The sequence below is a fragment of the Harpia harpyja genome, chromosome 6 (genome assembly GCF_026419915.1).
Source record: "Harpia harpyja isolate bHarHar1 chromosome 6, bHarHar1 primary haplotype, whole genome shotgun sequence".
NCBI classification, from domain to species: Eukaryota; Metazoa; Chordata; class Aves; order Accipitriformes; family Accipitridae; genus Harpia; species Harpia harpyja.
Window position 1 is genome coordinate 42705159 of NC_068945.1, and position 18271 is coordinate 42723429.

Sequence of the window (18271 nt, forward strand, 5' to 3'; positions counted from 1 at the left end):
GTGAAGGTGAAGAAACATCCTCTCCTAGCCAGTCTCACTGTAAGTATATGCTGAAACAGCCTCGCAAACCCTGTTCATAGCACATCATCACCACTATGTTATTTTGATAGCTTTGTTAAAGAAATATTTGAGGCATGTATTACACTTGACTTTGGTATCTAATCCAATGACAGATTTTAATGCATTGAATGTATTCTGTCCTTGCATCTTACACAATTTAAGTATCTTTGTACCCCTAATGTGCTTTTTTTTCTCTCAAAAATAGCTCTTGGTACTTCCGCACACCGAAATACTTTGACTATCTTACTAACTGTAAGGAAAAAGTATTGAATTTCTGCTAAAAATCTGAATCTCAAAAAGCATTTAGAGGTTAGATAATAATCTGAATAAGTGTCACTTTGCAAAAACTAGGCATAAAAAGGCAAGCCTCCCCCAAGAACTGCTGTGGAGTAATCCTAATTAAGATTTGCTGTTGAAATCCTGGGGTTTCAGCAGAACATTGATTATTCTTAAAATGGTGCTGCTCACAGCTAGTGGCAGAGTTGATGATATTGCAGCTAAATATTTTCCATGTCAGACAACACCTCATGGGGAAAGATTGTTTTATTAGTGAAGAAATTTAAATCTTAATATTTGTGATCTGGGGGAAAAGGAAAAAAAACCCCAGAAATTATTGGGGTCTGCATTTACCTTCTGTTGTTGAAGCCCTGCAGTAATTATGTGTAAATATTAAGCTCAGAGTGTAGCATTTGTTTGTCTTTAAAGGGGAAAATGCTAAAGGTTTAATATAGTTTTCAGAATATATAACATGCTATTTCAGCAGGTTACCATTTGAAACAAAATAACTGCAACTCTACTCTGTTGAGGGTAACCAAGGTGCAGGAATTAGGCTGTGGTGCCTGGCAGTTGTGCTCCATGGGCACACTGACTTGTCCCATCTGTTAGCAAGGATCGTGCACAGCTAGGATCACCCTTTACGGCTGCGTTGCAGGATGCTCAGAGAAGAGGGCTGGTGGTGCAGACACTCTTCTGGAGAAACAGTTTCGAGTGTAGTAGAGCTGCCACCTCCCATATAAAGTAGGCAAAAATTTACAATTAGTGATTGCTGTCTTTCAGGAGAGCATGGGAGTGCAGAGTCTCTGACAGAGTCCGGTCTGGTTTGACCCTTTGGGAATGTCTGAGATCCACGTAGTACCTCAGTCTTTTCTTGCAGTCAGTAGGAATTCGTGGCTCTACAAACACCTTGAAAACTTAGGCTCCAAAGCATCATAATCATGGCTTGATTATGTTCCCTGTTCTACCCTCCCAACTGTTAAAAGAAGGGATGAGTTAAAAGCCAGAGGCACTTTTCTTGTGCTGTCTCCATGAAGATTTAGGTCCAGTTAGGAGTTGCAGGCAATATGCCTAACTATATTGCGCACAGGTATCAATGCGTTGTAAGAGAAGGAAGTGAAGCCATGATTGCCTTTGCGTTGCTCAGTAGATATTGCTGTTTTGTGCACAGGACACCTGTTGAAATGGTACCAGCCTGATCAGGGACCCTTGCAGGAGCGCTGCTCTGCTTTGCAGGCGTCAGAGAGCCCAGCCCTGCTGCTCTGTCACTGTCCCAACGCCCCATGCTTCTTGACCTGAAGGGCCTGATAGAGCTGAGGAATCCCTGTGCCCTGGAGAAAGATCTGGGCAGTTGGCTTAGCAACACGGAGGCTCCTTCTGTCTTCAGTGACATGCAAAGCAGCCTTAAGGGAGAGTCAAATCCTATTGACAAGTTAACAATCTGTGTTAATACTCTCTGGAAAGCCCAAGACATCTGTCCTATTGGTATAATTTGCTGGAGTGGGATGAGGCCGAACATGCTGGAGAAAGAAATAGCAATAGCTGTAGTAAGAAATCTCTTATATATTGCTAAAGTGAATGACAAAGAAATGGTCATTAGAAATCTACCAAAAGGGAACTTAAAACAGTGTGTTATGTATATGATATTTACATATCAGGCTCGTAAGGGGTTTTTTTTGCTACAGGCAATCAATAATAGAGGTGGAACTTGTTTTGATTCTTTTCTTCTTTCCTACTGTACACCCTTGAAACTTGTCCCCTGCTGGGTTTCGTGTGTGTGTACCCATAATAACATTCCTAGTTAGTGGCAAAACTCCGACAGCGCTACAGGTTTCTCTGTGAAAGAGTTCATTAAATGCCAGCCAGCAATCCGGTGGCATTTGCTAACATAATGCTGTAAAGCCAATCTGTTTCCCTTCCTTCTTGCTCTCTTCCTTTCAAAATAAATTTCTCGTTCGCAGCAACCACAAGAAAAAACTCAGAATTAACGCTGGCAAATCATTTCTGTTAAGTAAAAAAATAGAAGAGCCATATTCATTGACAAACTCTGACTGAGCGGCGTTACCTGGTGATAAAGAAACATTCATAACTACAGATTACGTTGCCATTTAAAAGAAATTTATAGCCATTTTGCATTTCAAAACTTTGCAAAGAATCCAGAGCATAATGATAAACTGGATGCTATTGGAATCTGGCAAAAAGTTGTTTTAAGGAAATATTTATGTATTCTAGGTCTAGCGTATTCCTTTTGATAAAATATATACTGTCTCCCACAGTTCTTGACAGCACAACCCAAGCAGCTGTTGAAAATCTACCTTGAGACAAACAGCACATGACAGGCCAACTCCTCCCACGATTACCACTCCAACCCAAAGCCACTTGGCACAGATTGCACATTGGCCAGATCTAGTTAGGGTGGGACTTCCGAGCAAGGCCAGGACAGCTGGGAGATGAACATCTCTGTGCAAGCCCTGCCAGCAGCCTGGGGTAGGAACCTGGCTGCAGGCGAGGAGGTCCCTGGGGGAAGGTGTCAGCACCGCTCCTTTAGCTGGCTGGAGGAGTTCATCTACCATAGTTGCAGCTACCCTGATGAGCAGAGAGATGAGGACAAGGACTAAGGATAAGTCTGTATCAAACTTGTTGACTTGGGAGAGGAGGGTGGTTTAGGGACCACATAATTTAGGTGGCATTGCTAAGTGCACCCGATTAAGCACCGAGTAGAACAAGAGACTTTCTAGGAGTACCGTAGATCTGCGAAGCATGCTTCTTTTTCCAAATGATAAAGTAGCCACTCTGCTTGCTTTCTAAATGCAGTCGTGTTTTGTTACTTCAGGGAGTGGCAAAATGCCAGGGTAGGTGCTAATCAAAAGTATAAACAAAATCAAATGTGTGGAGGGAAACAGTGCAATGAAAAATGTTTTCCCAAAACATACAAAGTCTGAAACTGTAAAGCATTTCTCTTTTGTCAAGATGAGTTAGGAATTGCTTATTGCAGTCTCAAAGCATTATTAAGGGGCTCAGCAAGGTTATTACTTAGCTACGGAGCTGGGAATTAAAGAGGTTGCTTAGGAAGTACTGTTACTTACTTGCATTAGCAGCAGTAGTGGTTTAGTGTCCCATAACTTGTATTCATTTTATCATTGCCAAAATATCTGCATATACAGAACTTAAGGTGAAGCCAGTACCTGAGAGTTTCTGTTCCCAAAGGACAAGGATTAGCCATTTCTCCACAAGATGTGCACAAAGCCAATAGTGACTGGTCCTTTCTGCCATCAGGACCTGGCAAAATACAAATCAATACCTGATTTATCATTTGCGGTGGCCATGAAAAACTTTCACATAACAGTATTATTTTAAATGTAAGAGTTTTCTTCTAATCCATCTTATTACATCCCTGAAAACATTGTTTCCAGTAGTAGTAAAGTTTATGGATGTTTTACCAGTGACAGTCCAAAGTGGACTCTCCTAGCTGCCTTGCTGTCACATACCACAAATTGTGTGTTATTTCTCAGCTACAGTGGTGTCGAAGACTGAGGTAAAGCCCATGTTATTTGTCTGAAACCATAGTATGATTGCAGAAATGAAGGATAATCTTCTAATTTCTTAGAACACATTCTCTTTGCAGTGGGTGTGATGTAACTGTTCACTTGGGAAATATCTTTGTGCTTTACTGAATTATGGGGATGAAAGACTGGTGTCTCATATGATTCATAATTTCATTAAAGTAAATGTTAGAGTGTGCATGTGTGTGCACACAGTTGCACACAAATAGGCTTTGACTGTTGTGCTAAGGTCTTTTTGCACTCGTGTAGTGTCTAATGATGTTCATTTACCTTTGTATCAACCTCTTTGCACCATCAGAGGCTGCAATTGAGAATGCGGGTTACTTTGTGTGTATGATACATGTTCTTACAGGCATACAGGTAAGCATCTCCAATAAGCTATTTGTATTTTCTAAGTGACTGTGGGAAACATTATTGCATTACTTTTGCCATTCTGTTAACTGTTTTCTATAAAGACAATTTAAAAGAAAAAATTCTGGAATTATTGAGGTTTTGCAGATCATAACTTTTATCATAATCATGAATCATGTGGGTTTTTTTTTACCAACTGTGTTTACATATGGAAGCATGACAGCAATCAACCACAAGCTACTTCTTTCACAGGCAGTTCTTTTTTTAAGGAAATATTTTTTAATAATGGCAGTAAAGCAGAAACTCGGGTAGTTTCAAAATACACCATTAGTTCTTATGGTTGCTTGTTTATGTTTTGTTTTAGTCCTGTGCTTTCAAAAAGATTTTCAAAGAGAAGCTGCTGCAAAAGTTTGTACAAGTTGGCACTTGGGGATTCGTAGGCCTTTCAGGAGCTGAATTGTTCAATAAAATTAGTAACAGCTTATAAAGATTTTCTCTACAGAGTAGCCATTCTAGAGTTTTTTCCTGCTTTGGTTTAATTCAGCGTGCCCTTTAATTTGGTATTAAATTTTTAAACATGACATTTGAAAAAAGAAATGCAAAATGTTTACATATGATGGATGCAATGAAGATCTTATGAGGAGTCCTGTGAAAGATCACGTGTGTTGTTAAGTGCATACTGCAATGTAAGCTGTCAAAGGAACACTCAAACTATATTAAGATTTTCTGTCTTATAGGAATGAAACTTATACATCCAATTTACTATAGTTCTGATTTATTATTCATTTATATGGACATAGCACATATTTGGAAATACAGTACAAATGTCTCAATCCCCTGTTCATTTGTCTGCCACTGACTGAATAGGAAGTTTGGGGCATGATCCCACCCCAAAACTGATAAAATGCCACAGTTATTCTTTTAATGTTATGTTTGTCAATATAGTTCAGTAAATATAATGCAAAGCTGCACTATATTATGTTATTGTGTGTGTGTGTGTGTATGTGTGTGTGTGCACATAGACATGCTTGGGTGCTGTGCACAAAATATTCAGGGTGAGACAATGCAACTCCAGAATTAACCTCAGAAACTAGTGATTTTTAAATTTTTTTTTTTTCTGCTTAGATGGACAAAACCAATTTTAAAAAAGGGTTACAGACGACGGTTGGAGCTGTCAGATATTTATCAAATCCCTTCTGCAGACTCTGCTGATAATCTTTCTGAAAAACTAGAAAGGTATGAAAGATTCATGAAATAATTTTGTTTCAGGAATCACACTGCAATTTTCATTAAAAAGCTGTTGGATAAAATGTTTCAATAGCATTGGGTGCAGGCTGGTTGCACCCATTGGCTGGCTCAAGCATGTCCTCATTCAGCACATGGTTGTCCTTTGGAGCTGACTGGGATCCCTGGTGCAGATGTATCACCTTGATGCTCTAAATTACTATATTCAGGTTCCTATGACATCTGTCTGTTGACTAGCGAGGCTAGACTCACAGTTTCAATGTTAGTTCCCTATTCTGCTGTTCTTTCTTCCCCAAATATCCTTGTAAAACCTTGTTTTATTTTTTTCTTCATCTAAATTACATTCTTAATTTCCTTTGATACCACTGTTGAAAGACTAGTTGCTTCTGCAGAAATCATACCCTGACTTTCCTCATTTAGGCTTCCTCTCTTTACCCTATTTCAGTGGGTCCTAGTTTGGAAACTGTGCTACACTTGGGACTAACTCTTAGAGATACAAGTGCCTAAATATGGTCCCTCTCCCCCAGCCTCCAGTGTAGCTTTCCCTGGTGTGCCAGGGCAGCTCACATCTGCACTGTTGTGCCAATCTAATTAAACTTAATTGCAGTGTGACATACGTACTCAAAACTGGTGGAAAGTATTGAGGACATCAGTATGCTTAATGCATTTTGATAGTTTATAAATGGAATATTCTGGTTATTTAATATTCTGTTGAAAAATGGCGAAAAGAATTAGCTGAGGAAATTCTTAGGAGTGCTTTAATCTGTGAATAAAATTTTCACTAAACATATGCTTTCTGTATATAGCATTGCTTCGGATCAGCAATTTATTATGGAGTAGAAAATTATTGTCCCAGCAACACAGGTTAAAAATAATGCTGTGCAGTAGAGAAGTCACATTTTTGATACTTTGTTGGTGTTTTCTTTTTTGCAGGCTGGAAGAGCTCCAAAATGTTTATTTGCCTATTATTTGTGCTTTGGTCTTAAGTACAGCAGGTTTCTTTAAAACATACAATGTGACCTTTTCATGAATTAATTCCCTGCGGGGTGATGTATGGCTGAGTATTTAAAACTGCCAAATATGTGGCTGAACTAGGTTTGAACTTTTATTGATCTGTCAAGTCAAGTCTTTGGGGTCTTTGCAAAGCTTTCTTTCATTAGTCACCTTAGCTAAATCTCCTTGGATATACTTGAGTGACTTGAAGTATGTCAGAGCCATAGACCCATGTATTTGCTCACACAACTTAATGGTCTTGGTTTTTGGTTCCTTTTCAGAGAGTGGGACAGAGAGCTGGCAACTTCAAAGAAAAAACCCAAACTTATCAATGCTCTTCGACGATGCTTTTTCTGGAAATTTATGTTCTATGGAATAATGTTATATTTAGGGGTAAGATTTGTTTTTCTCCTCAGTAAACTTTTAGTGTTCCAAAAATAGATCCAAGTCTTAGGGATTGCTAAATAAATACAGAATCCTGTGAATAGCTATAGATTTTGCTATGTGTATTGCTTATAAAGATGATAAATACAGAGAGTTACTCAGGGACCTTCATAAAAAAAAAGTATTTTCTGATAATGTCTTAATATCTTTAAAACATACATATTAATAATTTCAAAATGTAAGTAGTGCCAGGTGCTGGCATATGCTTTTCCAAGTACACTAGAGCACCTGAATTTTTGTATCACTGCTGAACTAAAGTAATTATTTTCTCATGCTACGGGTTTTAAGAAGTTTCTTCTACCCTTACTTTAAAATAAATGACAGTGCAATTTCGCATGATTTGGTCAATTTTGTCAAAGTGGTGTCAGCCAGCTTCATCGTTAAATGCTTTATTCAGGTTTATATGCCATAAGCAAATTGCCTTTGTTAGTGGTAAAAATTCTGCATAAATAACCGTGTAAAATATGCTTGGATCTTGGTGCTGTTAGTGCTCCAAAGTGTATGATCAGGCACTTGATGTGAAAGGATGAACTGATTATCCCCTTTCCAACATGTTAGGATTACCCTGACTTACCAAATGCCACCTGTTTGACAGTCCCATCACTGGGGTTAGGAGCTGTGAAAATAGTTTATTATTAGTGGTGTCTCATTAGGTGTGTTGGATAGCCAGACTGTAAATCTGAAAATTACTGTTAACCAATATGCACATTAAATATCCATGTTATTTTCAAGTTTCTGTAATTTAGTAGTAAAAGCGAGATATTACACTCCATGCTCCTCTGTTCAAAATGCTGTGGTATCAGAAACTGCAGCTATAATAGCCCAAGTGGCCCGAAGTGGTCAGATAGTCAGTGTTTTCAGATGTGAGACAGATCTCTAAGCCAGATTTTTATTTTTCTGAAGGTTGATACAGAAAGGAACTAATTCCAATGGTATTAGTGTTGAATGTGATCTAGTTTAGCTGTACTTTCAAGATCATGGATTGGGCAGAAGAAGAGTGTAAGGGTAATTTATGGAAAATAGCCTACAAATGTCTCTGAAGCTCACATTGCTTGCTATAAAACCAAACTTCTCTTTTCTTCTAGCTTTCTATCAAGTATCCCAAGGAACTATTCTAACAGAATAGCAGAGTTATAGAAATGCAAATCTTCATGCCCATTAGAATGACCCATCTACCAGGCAGGAAGGGGAGAGTAGTGTGGAGAGTTGTCATCACACCCATGAGCTTGCTACTGACTCCTCTGTAGAAGGGAAGTTTCAAGCTAGGTAGATCTTCTAGTAGGTAGATGAAGAAAGATCATCATCTGCTCTATGGCAGCCATGCTAAGTGAAGCCACACCAACACCTATACCCTCAAGTTTTAATAATTGTGTATAAAACACTTGAAACATAAATAAGAATATCCTGAAAACTAAAACACAAGTCCTTAACTACATGCAGACTTTTCAGCATTAAAAGGGAATTTTTTAAGGGTGAAAAGTTTTAATGCATCAGGCAGTGTTTCAGGTCCAAGATCATTTTTCAGGTTAAGCATCAAATTTGGAGCCTGACTTCTGCTACTTTTATGCTGGAATGGTTCCGCTCCAATAAACAGGAGTCCCTCCTGTTTATGTGGCAGTGTGAAAGACAGGCTGATCTTGTAGATTACAAAATAGGTAAATTTCTTTAGGGTCGTGGGATGAAAGTACTGTAAAGTATTCCTAAGTGTATTAATTTGGACTGCTAACGATGCAAATGTTCTGGTTTAGATCACTGTTGATTTGATTTGGATAATTAATAATGGATTACAATTTCACTTCAGATTGGATTTTCCCCTAAGAATTATGGAAAAACTTACTGCTGCTTTCTCTTGTAACACCATGTCAAGGGGAAATGAGTATCACTAATAGAATTAGAAAGTCACAAAGTAAAATGGTCTAAAGAAAAAGGAAGAAATTCTCTAAAGAAAATGGAAATAGCTTCCCTTAAAATTCAGCATTCACATTCTTTTTAGTCTATGAAAAACTTAGGATATGCCTCAGTCTGTCATGCTGCTTCATGGATTCAAAATTAAAAAAGCCCTATAGGCCTTAATCTTTTGCAGTCACATTTAGACTGTCCCCCAGATGTAGCTCCTAAAGAACAACTCTGAAATTTCTCAGCACCAAGGCTTGATTTTAAAAATAAAACCTAGAGTGAAAAAGTTCTTTACATTTTATCTTTTTGCTTCATTCTCATGGGTAGGTACACTCACACATCTGTGTACACAAATTCTGATTAAAAATAGGGGAATCATGAAATTAGCTCCCAAGCCAACTTGGCTCTCTCCCGGTTTAAGTCTCTCCAACTTGCTGGACTCTTGTCACTAGTGAAAAGCCTAAGGTCTCTCACTGCCACTCGCCTCAGTCTGAAGTCACCGCTGCTGCAGATCTGGTTCGGAGAGACGTGCCATGCTTGCCTTCTCCCTATACAAGGGCTGCACAAGGAGAAGGGAGAGGAGATGATGGGTTTGGTGCTGTCTGTGCTCACTTGGGAGGGCTTTTCTGCATCAAACCCTGGGCTACCCTCTGGCTGTTTGAGTGTTGTGCAGGACTGGCAGGAGGCAATGTGCTAGAGTGGAAGTTAATAAGTCAATTAATTGTTTGTCTTTGTCCAGGTAGGGCAGTTAACCATCTAGGACAGGGCCTCTTGCTGTCTAAGGGGCTGTGTAACAACCCTTCTCTCTATACTCCTTCACCTTGTTCGACGACTCTTTCTGGGACGAGACCCTTTCTTTGTGGACTCCTACCCAATTCTGTCTTTTATTTGCTCCTGCCATCTCATTACTGCCTTTAATTTTTTAACCTTTTCCCTCACCAAGCCAGCAACTCATTATGCATGTCAGGTTTGTATTTAAAAAAACCCCAGCAGTTCTACAAATTTAGCCTACCATACACTATAATGGGTGTTCCTGCAGAGTCTGCCAGCCGAAAGTTTCACAGTAATGCATTCCTGTTAAAAGTTAAGCAGTGTCTGAGGGCTTTTGCAGGCAGTTTTGAGGATAACTTCCTTTCCCAGAGTACAGGCAGGTGAAGTGTGTGTGGGCATGCATGTGTGGGACTGTGCAGGGTTGATTTCTCCATGTGGAGTTTTTTAATGGAGTACAATTTTAGACCAGGTGAGGACAGAACAGGACTGCAGGATATTTGAGTCATATTCTTTGCTTGTTTTCCTTTTTTATAATTTCTTTAAGAAATCACAGATGTGCGAATCAGGACATTGGAAACAAAATCTGCACCTTTCACAATGAATATGTAAAGATTAAATCTTAGTTTAAATTCTTGATTCCATTATCATTGGTGTTCATTTTATTGCAAGCTGTAAGACAAAAACCTTGCTGCTAAAGCTGCTGGTGTTCTTTTCAGGCCTTGCCCACGGAAATTAATGGGAGCTTTGCCATTAATTCGAATGGGGACAGGATGTTGTGCCGTATTGGCATAGGTGCAACCAAGTTGTGCGTTCTTTTGAACTTCACTTTCCTTTCAGCTCTTCTCTTGTCTAATCCCTGAGCCGTTTTCATAGCACCTTTCTTGGAGAGTGGTTTAACCTCTGCTGACATCCCTGCTGTTTGTGTAGTTGTTGTTGTAACTGGCATCACAGCTTTGCTCTCATTAGGTCTAGTAGTTTTTCCATCTCTCCCTTTCCCCTCATGCACCGTAGGTAATGATGTTATTGCAGGGTGGACACTTGCGCTCTGGCCCCCTAGAGTACTACGACTCTCCCTCATAAATAGTGTTGTGTTAGGCACGTTGAGTTACTGCACTTAATGTGTCTGCACCCCTGCTGTTCGAAACAGCTTCCATGCTTCACCTCATCAGCAGACGTGTCTTGCAATTTAAAGAAAAGGTGGTGTGGTGGTAAAATGAAAATCTTGCTTTTTAGCATGATACCAGCTAAGAAATTGGGTACTTTGCTGTCAGGATCAGTTTGATTCCACTTACATTTTTCTCTTACACTCATCCCCATGAAATGTGTATTTCCACTGAGGCACAGCAGCTGCTAACATTAACTTAGAAATGGTTTTAGTATCGTATCCCAAAGGACCCTAATGAGGATTTCCTGAAGTTCTCGCATATAGGTCACGGGTGTGAGTGAGGAGACAGGGAGGGATATGAAAGTCCTGAAGCACTTCTTGGGCATACGCCAAAAGAGGGATGTGCATTATTGTCTTCAAATGCAGAGTGATTGAGCATATGGGGGATACACGTAATGTAAAAGTTCTCATTGCGTAAGAATAGCCATACCAGGTCAGATTAGCACAGTATCCTGTGTCGTACTCTCATTTCTCTTCAGATCTTTGCTTTTTAATTAAGATTTCTGTGAGGCGGCCGTTTCTGAGCTTCTCAGTGGCGTATGATGATGCAAAGGGAAGAGCAAGGGCAGAAGGAAAAACATGTCTCTTGAAAACTGGATTTTCTGTTAGGTGCACAAATCCCATTCTTCCTTTTAGGCAGGTCATTCTAATCAGTTTATTTATCCATATTTATATCAATGGGTAATTTCGAGGTTACAGGAGGAAAAATTAAAAACAGGTAGTTTCATTTGTATATAGACTAGATAATAATATCTTCAGTAAGCAAGCTGATAAATCTCCACTGTAAACCAGTGGATTTTTACGGCCCATGAGATAGCTAATGATTTGGCTTATTGCCAGCCATTATTCTACCCTTAGTCTGTAAATCACCTTTTTTCCCAGTGAGCTAGGCATGTATGCAATACCTTTATAGTCACAACAAACACAGCAGCAGTGTGGCATTTTCACTAGAATAAGAGTACATTAAAAAAAAAAAATCTGGCTATTCTAAGCCTATATATAAAAGCTTATCTTGGAATCTCTGAGAGTATGAAAGCACCGCATTGTCCTTGAGAGGTGACTGTTTTGTATTTCGTGAGTTTTGGGGAGTTTCGGTTTGCCTCTTCAGGATGCATATGGTCTAAGCACAGCTGCCTTGGGTCATGTGTGTTTTAATAAACACTCCTCCCTTTGCCTACTAATAACACTGAAGTCTTTGTCAAAGCTGGCTCCAGGTTTACAGCATATGTGTTGGGGCAGAGTGGTATTTAATTTGGGAAATGTAGTGTGTAGCACAGGTATGCTATTTGAGATGTAAAATTTAATCTCTTCTGTGGAAAAAGTGAATGATGAATATCAGCTCCACCAACAGTGACATTCAAAAGGGGTTACAGTGCAGGTTGTAGAATTACTTGGGATTGCTCTTGTATAAGAGACCAAAAGGAACCCAAAGGAGAAGGAAAAAAATTAAAGGGGATTTTCCCAATCTATTTATCACTGCAAAACATTAATTACAGCTGAACTTCACTAGTTCACTTCCTCTGATTCTCTGTATGGTGGTCTGTGTGGCTTTCAGCTGGAAGGCAGTGCTAATAACTTTTTGCAGAATTTTAACACATCCGTACAAAACCAAGTTCAATAGTTTCTTGCTATTTTTGAAGTATCAGATGCTTTCTGCTGAGACACAACAGAAAGAAGGATAAGGAGACACGCATAAAGGTTCTTAGCACTAAGTATTTTTACACTGAATATAACAATGAAGCAAAGGAACACATACATACTTCATACCCTTCAGAAGCTCATGCAGAAGATGAAGCAAATTGTTAGACCCCAGCACAGCGATGATTTTAGCAGTTCTTGGGGAAGGATTGGGGAAGGAAAGAGGGGGCAAGAGCCAGAGATGGAAAAGGATGCCGTTATGGGAGTGAAAGTATGAGAATGATGGGGGTGTGAAGGGAAATGGAAGGCAAAGGTGAGATAATGCTAGGGGGTTTAATTACGACAGAAAAGGAGTCTGAGGACAAATCTAATAGGCTAAGGTAAAGTTGGGGCTATAGCAGATCACTTGGATGCCTTGCAGTTCAGCAGTTTGATACTGCCTCTTTTTCCTCGCCTACTCTGGTTCTCTACCATGTTGCTTATCCTGGGATGGGAAGTGCTAGGGCTGCCAATGCAGGAGGGACTGGTTTCTCTCTGGGACTTTTGTTAAACTTGCCTCCCCTACAATTTATGCCATCGTATCCTCCTTTTGTTACAACCTTAGGTACAATGTCTAGAACTGTTGAGTAGGATAATCCAAATTGTTTATACTTTTATTCTGTTGCTATTTCCACTTACTTTATGTTTTAGCTATATCCTCACTGTGTTGTTCTGGTGGTGTTCATTTCAGGAGCTCTGAGTCTTCCTGTGTCCTGTAAGTCCAGTAAAGTGCAGTGAGAACCGCTCCCTAGGGGCCAAAACAGAGATCCAGCCTGCTAAACTGGATTCAGTCGTATGATGTGATTAACCCATTACAACTCTGAAAAGTAAATGTGGAAGCTAATCTCAGTTGTCACTTTTGTAGAAAATGGTCAAATAAAATTTACAAACTAGATTCACTTTAGTAGAGTTGCAGGAGCATCACAGATTGAGACAGCAGTGAGTTGTCTGTTCTCCTTTGCAATTACTGTAACCTTCTGTGGTTTGCATAGCGAACAGACCTGGCTTCCTCATTTAAGATATAAAGCTGTAAATCTCAGTTGGTGGGACTTGAAATTAAAATGTTAAAAATGTTAATTTTTAATTTGAAAAAATGAACAAACTACTGACCAAAATTATTTTTCTTGTTTCCATCTGCAGGAAGTCACCAAATCTGTGCAACCCCTTCTGCTGGGAAGAATAATAGCTTCCTATGATCCAGACAACTCTGATGAAAGATCCATAGCCTACTACCTGGGCATTGGCTTGTGCCTTCTTTTCCTTGTGAGAACACTACTCATACACCCTGCTATATTTGGTCTTCATCATATAGGAATGCAAATGAGGATAGCTATGTTTAGTTTGATTTATAAGAAGGTAATTGTTTCATTTACACTCAAAGCCTAACCTCTGTCTGTAGCCTACGTAACTTTTAGGCCAGTTTGTTGAAAGATTGATAGTTTTGTTAGTCAAGGTACACAAAACACACAAAAGAATAATGTGGCTAACATCAGTTTCTGACAGCTCTCCCATTTCCTAAGTCCAAAGAATTAAATACTTGTCTACAGCTGGTTTGACTGAAGTCAGCCTCTGTGTGAGTTCAGACTTGCTGGATATGTCGTGAGATGCCTTAATTGTTCTACCACTGTGCTCCTGTGATGCACGTGTATTGCAAAGGAAGAATAACATATGCTAGTGGCCAAAGAATATTTTCAAAAGATTAGAGGTGAAGATTTAAACAATAAATATAACATAGAAGGGATCGAGTTTGAATGATAATGTGTGAGATCTCTATAGCATGAAGAATCAACAGATACTGATTCATCATGTGTTCACAAATCCGAAGATTTAAAAAGGTATTTGGTTTTACCAATACCAAAAGCAGCTAATTTAAACAAACATGTTAGTTACTCTAGTATAAAGCTCACTGTGAAAACATCTTTCAAAAATATTTGTCAAGATAGACACAGTAGGAGATTTTTGAGGATGCAAGGCAGCACACAGCATGCATGCTTAATTAAAACTTGCATTTGCATATATATCTATATACATAAAATATTCAACAGAAAGCAAGGACTAAGTCAATAAATCAATATTTGTAAAGCAATTTAATGGCTATATTAAATTCAAGTGACATAAATAACAAGTTTAATGAGACTTTCTTTATAGCATAAACAGATAAGTGAATTGTTATTTATACTACTGTACCATTGCTTATTATTTCTATCTGTATTTATTCTGTTTCATGGGGATGTTACATGGCCATTTTTCTATGGTTTTGTTTTCTTTTACAGATCTTAAAGCTGTCAAGCAGAGTTCTAGATAAAATAAGTACTGGACAATTGGTCAGTCTTCTTTCCAACAATCTGAACAAATTTGATGAGGTATGTCATTGGTTGTTTAATCCGCTTGGTGATCCATCAAATACAAATGCAATAATTCAAGCTGTTCATGACAAATATTAAGGAAGGAAAGAGCATAAATGACGAACTGCACTGAGTGCTCATTGTAGATATAAAATGAATTACTACCTTAAGAAAATGTGTTGGCACGTGGTCATGGAAATGCTCGTTCTGATACTTATGACATCCTTTATCTCCTATGCTGATTAATGGAGGAAACCTAAAAAAGAGATATACCATAAAAACCTGCTTGTTCTCTAGTCCAGTGAGAACCTGCCAGGAAAACCCTGGGTTATGCAGAGGTCAGAACTTGCTAGTTCAATCCTTCTATCCTCTTTTCCTGACCACTGTACCTTTTCACTAAGGTGATCCAGTCCATTCCTGCCTTTGAACAAGCAATGATGTTCAGCATCCTGTTGCTACTATTACCCACTCTCCTAAAAGTGAATAAGTGTTGATGTAAGAAAGACCTCATTAGGAATCATACCCAACATATCCATCTTAGACAATACTTTCAGAGTCTCCTGTAAAACTTCTGTTTTGTTAAAGACACAGAGGTAAATCCCTGCTAATGGTTTTGGGGGCTGGAACATCTATGAACTTCTGTTCAGCATGTATGTTTAATTGGCCCATTAGTAGTACAAGGTTTGCTTCCTATGAAAGAAGCAAGACCAGAGAGACTGTAGACACATGGCTGGAACTGTGGGGTGTATTTATTTTAAGCACTATATTACTGTATAGAGCAATGTCAGCTAGCGTTGAACAAGCTGGGACAAGTGTCCTATCATTGCAGCAGTGTAGCTGCAGTAACGCAGACCCCTGTGCAGCCTGATCACAGGATTCAGTCCAAAATCTCCCCAATGTGAAGGAACATGACTGAAGTAGGCAGTAATCTGTTTTGAATTAGTTGTGTTCACATGACAGTCATCTCTTCACCAAAGTAATATTTGCCTCCTATATCAGATTAAATGACTGTCAGAATATTCCTCTGTGTATTTTTCTCATCTTGCAGTGGTTGAAAAAGTCAGAATTGATGGCAAATTCTGTTTACTTTTACAAAGCTGGGATTTTTCCTTGCGCATATACATAGCGAAGAGACAATTGCAGACTGAACTTTGTCTTACAAAAATCAAAGTTTATGTGTGGAATGCATATGTGTTGCTGTACTGTCATCATAATTAACATCCAGAATGTTATGTGCTTAGGATCACAAATCCTCCTTTATAAACTTGTTTTACCACTGGAAATATTTGTACCATTCTTCATTATGTTTTTCAAAGTGTCACTTTAATGACTTCTTCCTTTTCACGTAGTTTTCAGAGCATATCTGTAACTTGTATTATTATTGTTTTCTGCTGTGGGCTTCCACAGGGTCTTGCTCTGGCTCATTTTGTATGGATTGCACCTTTACAAGTGGCACTGCTGATGGGACTGCTCTGGGATATGTTAGAAGCTTCTGCATTTTCTGGACTTGCTTTTCTAATAGTCCTGGCCTTTTTCCAAGCCTGGCTGGGACAAATGATGATGAAATACAGGTGATGAGACTGTTTTAAAATATTTCAATATATTTTCCTGAAACACGTTGGTTTAAGAAGTTTATACCACTTGATTAAGGGTCTGTAGTTATGATGTTGGCTGAGTTGGGAAAGTCACAGACAAGCCTTTACTTATTTAGCAGCAGCTGTCTAAACTTAACAAAATGAAAGGCCTAACATGCAGTAAATCGTGATAATGCTTTGTAGAATTAAAACTCCTTGTTAGTGACTTGATTTATTCTTTTTAGAGCTTGTTTCTTCTCCTTCATAAAACAGTTACTAGATTTCTAGTAATTCCTTTCACATTCTTCATAATAATTCTGTTAAAATAAATATTTTAAGCATAGGCATATAGGAAAAGTTTTTTCATAAGGTATAATGGGATACAAACTAACTATACAGGATGAAAAGGATGAAGATTGACCTACTGCCTTTTTACTTTGTAGGAATAAGAGGGCAGGAAAGATCAATGAGAGACTTGTCATCACCTCAGAAATAATTGAAAATATACAGTCAGTTAAAGCCTATTGTTGGGAAGATGCAATGGAAAAAATGATTGAAAGCATCCGTGAGTAAGTGTTCTCATTTGTTAGTCAAATTTTTTATGTGCTCAGAAAAAAAAATCAGGTGGCTATGAACACCATCTGTGGTCTTGTTAGTTAAGAAGTAAGTAAAGCACACAAGCATTAATCCTCCATAAACTAACCATGCATTCCCACACTGCAGCTTAGGTTTTTTTCCCAATTTGTCAAGTTCACTATGGAGGTGAGATTTTTTTTTTTTTTTTTTTATTTGCTTCCTCATTTGTTCTAATGATATTTCAGTGGTGAGTTTGCGCAGGTAAAACAATTGTGGCATCTGTGTTTGTTTCTGGCCAACCCTATCCTCATCTTACAATAAAAAGCCCTTTTGTGATGGTTGCTTAAGGCTTTACAGACTTTCCTATTCTGTGGTGAAGGAAACAGTATGAGTCCTCTGCAGCCATTTTCTGAGAAATGTAATAAAGCTGGTTTTAAATGTTACATGCAATCCGTGAAAGGATTAAAGTAGCACAGCTTCATGTATTCATCCTCCACAATTGCATTAACATTTATTGTCTGTAGTTTAATAATTAAAATTATTAATAGTAAGATTGAACTTCAATTAATAGTAAGATTGAACTGGAACTACCAGACCTGAAGCAGAAAGGAGGTAAAAGAGCTAACCTAGTTAGCTGAGAGCTATGAGAAGGAGGTCTTCGTTACTGACAGGGAGTCCTTGGGGAAGGGAGGAGAAGTGACATATTGATTGACTGCACTAAAGCTGTCCCATGTGTTTGTTTAGTCCTTTACAGAGAATTAAAATTCTGTGCCAGGTGTGTGATTGGAAAAATAAAAGAAAATAAAAGAAATATAAGTGTCATATTATCATGTAAATAAAAGAGATGAAACGATATTATTACACAAACACCATCTTGTTCAGCTGCTTTCTGAAAGACAATCCAGGGAAAGTGAAGTGTTCTTTACCTTTAGAGTAAGGAAGATCTTAAAATTTGTGATGATTTACTATAAACCATCAGAGAAAACTCAGTCTGAATCCAGGCTGGGAGTTCCAGCTCGAGGATGGAACCAGGTTAGGATTCCCCTGGTGTCACTAGTCATATGCATTGCTTTTAGGAAATTTGAGACCACATCTTGTGAGCAAATCCTGTAGAAATGAATTACATAAATTTTAGTCCACAAAATGGTCACAGAAACCTGGAAAAAGGACTGTCATTTTATGATCTCTATTTTCTACAATAATTTATAGTGGATTTTGTAATGCTGGAATTCAATTTTTATTATATTATGCATGGATTTTTAAAAGACAAGGATGCTAGCAATATTACAAGATCAAAATATCTCTCTTCTACTTCTCTGCACCAAAATACAATATTTT

The 18271-nt window shown here is 38.5% G+C and overlaps 1 protein-coding gene across 1 annotated transcript in view; it reads left to right on the forward strand.

Moving 5' to 3' along the window:
* Positions 1-1616: 1616 nt before the first annotated feature.
* CFTR (CF transmembrane conductance regulator) overlaps positions 1617-18271 on the forward strand; it is an 84570-nt gene continuing 67915 nt past the window's right edge. Inside the window, exons 1-7 of the mRNA XM_052790940.1 lie at positions 1617-1960; positions 5373-5483; positions 6767-6878; positions 13579-13794; positions 14712-14801; positions 16191-16354; positions 16801-16926. Of these exons, the coding sequence (XP_052646900.1) occupies positions 1617-1960; positions 5373-5483; positions 6767-6878; positions 13579-13794; positions 14712-14801; positions 16191-16354; positions 16801-16926 (1163 nt within the window). The remainder of the gene's footprint in view (positions 1961-5372; positions 5484-6766; positions 6879-13578; positions 13795-14711; positions 14802-16190; positions 16355-16800; positions 16927-18271) is intronic.